The sequence below is a fragment of the Rosa chinensis genome, chromosome 1 (genome assembly GCF_002994745.2).
Source record: "Rosa chinensis cultivar Old Blush chromosome 1, RchiOBHm-V2, whole genome shotgun sequence".
NCBI lineage: Eukaryota > Viridiplantae > Streptophyta > Magnoliopsida > Rosales > Rosaceae > Rosa > Rosa chinensis.
In genome coordinates this window covers 67,467,715-67,475,424 of record NC_037088.1, presented here as the reverse complement: position 1 = coordinate 67,475,424, position 7,710 = coordinate 67,467,715, and the positions used below count along the sequence as shown (strand labels likewise).

The window sequence follows — 7,710 nt, the reverse complement described above, 5'->3', positions numbered from 1 at the left end:
TTATATATAAGTATATAACACCATTAGACTAGTGAGCTGAGAGATATATGAAACCTATTTCATTCTCCTCTCTCTTTCTCCGGCCAGCTTTCACTGTTGGGTTTCGTAGATCAGCTGAAAGAAGGAGTAACATGACGACCAAATCAGACGACGTTGAAGACGAGGACCATGGCCTCGAGTCATCATCTCATGTTGGAATGGCAGGTCCAGGAAAGATTATTGTTGTCGGCGGTATATGCGTGATCCAATATTCCTTGCTAATTATTAATGTTTGTTTATGAGGTCCTCTTAGTTTTTTCCAAGATGAGGAGAATGAACCTATGGATTGATATAGTTTATTACTGTTAATTGTATTCTTTGGGGTGAGTAAATTGATACATAATAAGGAACTTGATATTTTGGTAGATGATGGACTCCCGGACAGGTTCTTACGCAGCTGAGAGAAGTCATATGACTGACTCGGACGGTCAGTTTTGCAACAATGCATTCTGCTTCTCCCAGCAGTCAGCATACTTGCCTCACTCAAAAAGGTTCAAGAAGCAACTAAATTGGTTTCCTAGATTTTGTTGCAATCTCACAACCGAATCTGAGATCACTTCTTCTTTGTTGGAGGATCAGAATTGAATCTATCAGTACTGAAGTTTTAATTTGGTTGATTGGATAACTGTTAATGTAATCTAGCACTCAATTGGAGGGCCACTGCTTGAAAACGCCTTCCATTTAAGTTGTTGGAAGGGACATTATCAAAGTATAAGCTTGGGATCATTGATATTCATTTGAAATGAAAACAATTTCTCCTCACCTCTCAATTACAAAATCCTCAAGTAGTTAGTAACAAGAAGATAATCCAGCAAGTACAAATGTAGTTTGTATACCAACTGACATGTAAGTCGGAATGACAAAACCTGTGTACATAGGGAAAGAATAACTAAGGCAGCCCTAAGAAAATTTCATGAGGATATAAAAATTTACAGCCCTATTTTACAAGGGATATACATGGTACCATCAGTTAATATACATCCAAAAACAAAATGAATAGGAAGCGGTGTCAGCAAGCATCTCCAGGCATCTTTCCTTCTAGGCATCAAGAAATGAAAATGGTGCAACTTAAAACTCTAAAAGAAACCTCTACTCAATCCTCATATGCATTGCCCTCAGCTTCCATATGTGAAGGATCATTAAGCACTTGACGAACAAATTGTCCCTTTATTCTTGGACGCTGCTCTGCAAGCTTCTTTCTGCTCTCGTAGCGAACCTGTGTAAGAAATTTCTTGTTAGAACTATAGCCTATTTTGCAACAATAGAGGTAAAAGTGAAGCTACAATATTAAGTACGATAAAGATAATGATCTACCTTCTTCTCGTAGCATCTATCTTTCCTCTTCAACCGGAACTTGTTGAGAGCTGCTTCTCTTTGGATGGATCGATTATTTCCACTGTGATTAAAGACACTGTCTTCATTCTTGCTCTCTGGAGCAGCCCTGAACATAGCCACCTGATCAACGTTGTTACTTCCACAAGCACTTCCATACCCCAGGCTATTCAGATGACTTGCATTGCCATTGCAAAAACTACTAGTTGCACTCTGATCATTGTTTGAAGAGATATGCCCTCGATCCTCATCGAATCTTTGTTCCTGCTGCTGCATTGTCTGTTCCATCGCAACCTTGGAATTATGATAAGCTGGGTCGTACACATGCTCTGGTTTATGGTTTTGAAGATTAGTCGGATAAAATGTACTCATTAGAAATGAGGGTTCCTGCTGGGCAGCTGAACTTGGCATTGGTGATGGACTTGACTGTGTGCAAAAGGTTGGAGGCAGTACAGTACCATACCCATTGCAAAGGTTGTTAAACCTTACACCTTTAATGGGAACAGGAAGAGGAAATAATCTCTGCTGAGGGCATGACGTTCCAATTTCAGACTGGTTAGACTGACCAGTAGCTACAGTGATGACACTCCTTGGAATACTTGAAGTAGCAGCAGGGGTATCACAATCCATATTAACAGGGGATGCAGGCTTCTCAGATGTAGTTTGGTATGCCTTTTGTTGATCGTTTATGCCAGTCAATGGATTCTGGGGCTGCAATGGTCTGTTGATGTATCTGCAGGACAAAATAGTAGATTGAATCGACAAATATGAGTCCAGTGAAAGAGTAATGAATAAATCGTCTAGTGAAGAAATTAATGATTAAAACCAACTTCATTGCAGACTCTTTATATAAATCCATAGATTGATGAGGTGCCCGTATCACAAAATTCATTGCAGAAAACAAAAAATGGAAACTCACCGTGAAAATGCTGAGGCGTTAGAATGGCCCAGAGTATGCCTTTTTTCAGTAACTTGAGTCTCAATGCCACTGGAATCTGATCTTCTCAAAGAAAGATCCAACGGCGGAGTAGAATCATATGTACTAGGCCTATTACTTGATGAAGAGTTTCTGAGATTGCTAATTGGATAACTACTGCATACCCCAAAGAAGTCGGTGACATTTCTTGAAGAGTTGACAAGGAGATCGTTATCATCACAAGCCTCACTATCCATATTAGCATCCCTCCTATGACTACCTTGCTTGGCAACCTCACCTAGTGGAGCTGCTAACTTGCCCTTGTAGGCATTCACTGCTGGTCCTAATTAGATTCACGGATTGACAAATGTTAACAGGCCTTCCTACCATACTAAACAGATAAAAAGCTGCTGAATTGAAATGTAAAGATATATCACCTCTGGATTCATTTTCATGCATAAGCAACTTTTCACTACAATTGGTGTTCCCTTCATCTTTCTGCATTCTTAAGTCATCCAGAAAATTTTTAGCCTGTATCTGCTGCGAAAATTCCTGCATATCCACAGGAGCACTCTCAGCTTCAAAATCTGGCCTTGTACAAGAGCTCTGCAAGAGAGATAAAACATTCAGTCGGTCGAAATTGAGAATGCAAATTGAGGGTTTTTTTCTGCATCATCTTCATAATATAATGAACTTCCAAAATAATAAAACACAAACCTGAGAATCAGTCCCTTTTTCAATGTCTTCCTTATTCCTCTGAGCACATGCCACATAGCCACTGGAATGATTGCTTGCAGCATCATTATCAGATGTACCTTCAATCTTTTCTTGTCCAACACTCTCATCTTGTGGGATATTTCTGGCTAACTGATAGACAATAGATTTCAATTAGGCTCAGGCAGACTTGTTAACATAAGAATTCGAAACTGAACTGGAAGTAAAATTAAAAATCAAAGAAATTGAGTAGGCATACAGCTTGTCTCCTCCAAACATGCTGCCACAGGTTTCTCAGTTCATTCTTCCTAATCGGCTTAACAAGATAGTCGGAAACACCTCTTGTCATGCATTTGTAAACTGTGTTAATCGAATCCTGAGAGGACATCACTGCAACATCACAAAAATAAATTCATAAGTATTTTTTGGTAAAAACCACTATAATGAAAATCAAATAGCATAAATCATGTCACATTTATTTGTTCTTCATATCATACTTATAACAGGAATGTTTTTGCAGATCTCATGCTCCATGATTAGTGTAAGCAGAGCAAATCCAGATATTGATGGCAGATCTACTTCCATCAGTATGAGGTCTATCTTATCAGACCTTGCCTTCAGTATTTCCCATGCCTTTAAGCCATCAGGTACAGCAGCAACTGCTCAAACAAAAACAAGAGCCAAGTTAAGTTCGGTGAGTTATGTCAGCCAAAAAATTGATATGTCCATTCATGTAGATTTCACCACATAACTGGGGTGAGCCTTAGACTTGCAATTTTACATGATCTGTATATGATAAGCACTACTAGAATATCTGCAACTTTTTACATGAACTCTCAAAGGGGGTGAATAAAGCCAAGAGTTCTCTTCATATCTTAAGTTTTCACTATAAAATAAAAACCTCTATCAACAGTGAGTGACCTGAACCACAAAACCTTCATCCAAAGAAGTCGAAAGAGATGAAGAAAAGCATTAAACCACCTGAATCTCTACTAATTAGTATTTATTTTTTACTGGTGAACCTTGCCTATGCTGCAGCTAGCTAGCTGTACATAGTGTAATTATGTTAATTCCTTGAATCTAAATATTGGTTTCTACTGAAAGAATTCACTCTCGTACTGTAATTAAAATTTAAAACTAGACCTCTTCCTGGACATGGTTGACTTTCATAATATTCACCATCTTCTAACATCTTTTCGTATTAATAGTAATTAAACACGATTCATAAGTAAAACAATATTTAGCTGCTCTTACAAAGATTAGATCAATTTCTGTTCTTGGCCTAAATTTCTTATCATTAAGATACACCAACACAAAATCACACAGCACTTGAACTTCATGTGAATTCAACAACAACACCCTTCAAATTCTTCATCATCAGCACAGTAGTCACAGAAATTAGAAAACCAAGATCTTAACCCTTTTCTCCTTTTTAACCCAAAAAGGCAAAGAAAGAAAAAAGAGAAAAGAAATACAGGATCTAACTCATTGAGAATCCCTATCTAACACACCTACAAATTCACCATCAAAAGATTGCCAAAAAAACACAAACCCAGTTGGTTATTTTAACCAAAGATCAAAACTTTCAAGTCAAGAACCAAATACCCAACTCACCTCTATAGCTACATTTCCTGAGCAAAGCAGCTATAATATGCCTTGTGGAGTCATCAGCCTCAACCAACAAGACCCTCATGTTCATTCCAGGCAAGAGCTTCTCCCACCTCATCACAACCCCACTTGATGAGTCACCGCCACCTCCGCCATTGTTCTTCATCTCTGTACTTCTCTGCTTCTCACTCTCTGTTCTCATTTCCTCACTACTCACCACAACCTCACCCATTTCTCAACTTCACAAGAAGAAGAAGAAAGAAGAGAGCTTTGTCTTTGTGTCTTGTGTTTCAGAAAAAATCTCACCGTTTTGGTTCATAAAAAGTCTTCACTTTTTGTCAAAGGCCTAGAAAAATATCTCAAAAATCTTTTGCTGCAAATCGGACGGCGAAGAAATCTAGGTCGTGGTGAATCCAACGGTGAAAAATATCTAGAAAGAGGGGAAAATATCTTGGGTGCCACGTCAACAGCCCTATCGAAAGGAGCGGCGTCATTGGGTTCTCTGTTTTGGTGGCCATGATTTTAAACTAGCCATTCTTTTTTGTTTTTGAGATTTTTCCGTGGAGACAGGTGGCATGGAGGTGGGTCCCTCTGAGTAGATATAATAGGGTAATATTTGAGATATTTGGAGATATTTATGAGTGCTTTGAGGGAACCAAAAGTGGAGATCATGGCTAGGATCATGCCACGCGGATGGCAAGCTTTAGCCTTAAGGGGAAATTAGGGCCTTCCATTTCCAACTGGTCAATTGCCCTCTTCAGATTTTCTTAATGTTTGCTATAATAATTATGAAAGTTGCTTGACAAGTGGGTAAGAAAACGTGTGGTGTTGTTTGGGTTTGATTGGGTAAAAAGGGGGAGGCTTGGATGCTATTTGATACTATAATACCCAACCCACTACCACTAGTCCACTAGGGGCCAAGATACTTCATTACAGTGACATTAACCCCCCCCCCCCCCCCCCCCTTGTTTAACATTGACATTTGTTCAGTAGTGACATGAACCTTTGTTTAATAGCCTCTTATCACTCTCTTTCATACTAGATGGCATCAATGAGTTGGAGTGCTCCTTATTCACACATTGCATCAGTCTCATCAGATACTATTTTTTGTATGACTTTAAGAGTTTGAGGTGGGTAAGTGTTACTTGTTTACAAGATTTTGAACATGAGTTTGTGGAAATGATATACTAATTGAAGTTTGCGGGTAAGATAGATACGAAAGCATAAACGATTAACTAGCAAAACCAATGAACTTACAGCAAATGCCTGTAGTGTAGATAATGAACTAGTAAAACCAATGAATGCCTGTAGTGTAGATGAGATGTTGAACCCATTTTAATACTTATGCTTCTCTATCAATTATAAAAGTGTTGTAGAGAATTGGATAATTGTATTGTATTCATCTCACTATAAGGTTCATATAGGGTTACATCATGTATACAAAAGACAATACAAAATAGCTATACTAATCAATCGCACATTACAAGTATGTCAATCGCATACATTAAGCAATACCTATTGCATGAATAGTCATTATCATTTACAACAGGATATTCTATGTCAATAGTGTTGCCTCTGCTATGCGCTTCTAAGTTGGCTCGTCAAAAACCTTGCCAAGTAATAAAAACCCTGTGGGAAAAAACAACATTTGGTCGAAGGAGAAAAAGAGCACAACGCGCGTGAATGTGGAGTAGTCTACATCCATCCACACTCCCCATTGTGCCGCTCAAACTCGGTGATGACGTTTTGATCGTTACCTCAGTAAAAACCTTGCCAGGTAACAAAAACTCTGTGGGACAAAAATAACCCTGGTCGAATGGCAAAAAGAGCACAACACGTTCTTCACTCTTCGAGATCGAACATGTAGACATCATACCTCCCCCTGATGTCAAGGTCTCCCCCTGATTTCTACAATTATGAGAGTTCGGATAACTTTCTTAATCTGATGCTCTTCACATGTTTCTCGAAGGTGGATTTAGGTAACGACTTGGTAAACAAGTCCGCTACATTATCCTCTGAACGGATTTGATTCACTTCAATATTTAGAAGTGTTTGTTGTTGCTGATTGTAAAAGAACTTAGGTGATATATGCTTGGTGTTGTCGCCCTTGATGAAACCTAACTTCATTTGCTCAATACAAGCTGCATTATCTTCATAAATGCATGTAGGTTCATCTGTGGTAGACTTCAAACCACAAGTTCCTCGAATGTGTCTAACTACAGACCTTAGCCATATGCATTCTCGCACGGCTTCATGTAGAGCAATAATCTCTGCATGATTTGAGGAAGTAGCAACAAGGGTCTGCTTTGTAGACTTCCAAGATATCGCAGTGCTTCCCATGGTAAAGACATAACCCTTTTGGGAGCGACATTTGTGAGGGTTAGAGAGATACCCTGCATCAGCAAAACCCATCAAGACATCGTTGTCATTTTGATCGAAGGGAAGAGGAGAACGGAATGTGGCGTTTTGCCTTGTGGAGTCCGATCCCACACTTTTGTTATTTCTTTTATCTCTATAGGGATAAAACAAGCTCATATCAATCGTACATCTCAAGTATCGAAAGATTGTCTTTATGCCAATCCAATGACGGCGTGTTGGCGCAAAATTGTGTCTAGCTAACAAGTTCACTGCGAATGAGATGTCCGGTCTTGTGCATTGAGCTAAGCACAATAATGCACCTATTGCACTTAGATAGGGCACTTCAGTCTCTAATAAGTCTTCGTCCTCATCCCTTGGACGAAACGAATATTTTTCAGGCTCAAGACTACGACCGATAATTGGAGTACTCACAGGCTTTGCTTTATCTTTATTAAAGCGCCTTAATAATTTTTGAGTATATGCTGACTGATGGATCATAATCTCATCACTACAGTGCTCGAGTTCTAATCCGAGGCAAAACTGTGTTTTCCCCCAAGATCTTTCATCTCAAATTCGGATTTCAAATACTTAGCAGTTTCCTTTAACTCATATAGAGTTCCAATTAGGTTCATGTCATCGACATAAACTGCTGCAATTGCAAATCCAGAACTTGTCCTCTTTATAAACACGCATGGGCATATTTCATTGTTGACATATCCTTTCCCAATCAAGTAGTCACTTAG

At 38.9% G+C, this 7,710-nt stretch overlaps 1 protein-coding gene across 2 annotated transcripts; it reads right to left on the bottom strand.

The window, feature by feature from the left end:
- Window positions 1–782: 782 nt before the first annotated feature.
- On the bottom strand, window positions 783–4,911 carry LOC112184549 (two-component response regulator-like APRR5). 2 transcript variants are annotated; one of them, XM_040512557.1, is made up of 9 exons: window positions 4,616–4,737; window positions 4,256–4,370; window positions 3,499–3,660; window positions 3,261–3,391; window positions 3,005–3,154; window positions 2,725–2,893; window positions 2,291–2,630; window positions 1,354–2,104; window positions 783–1,255 (listed from the first exon to the last, which is right to left on the bottom strand). In XM_040512557.1, exons 3-9 carry the CDS (start codon window positions 3,584–3,586, stop codon window positions 1,133–1,135), a joined length of 1,752 nt encoding a protein of 583 aa, XP_040368491.1. In that variant the 5' UTR covers window positions 3,587–3,660; window positions 4,256–4,370; window positions 4,616–4,737; the 3' UTR covers window positions 783–1,132. The 2 variants fall into 2 exon arrangements, with proteins under 2 accessions (XP_040368491.1, XP_024178583.1); XM_024322815.2 differs by lacking the exon at window positions 4,256–4,370 and having other exon boundaries at window positions 4,616–4,911.
- Between the last annotated feature and the right edge of the window lie 2,799 nt (window positions 4,912–7,710).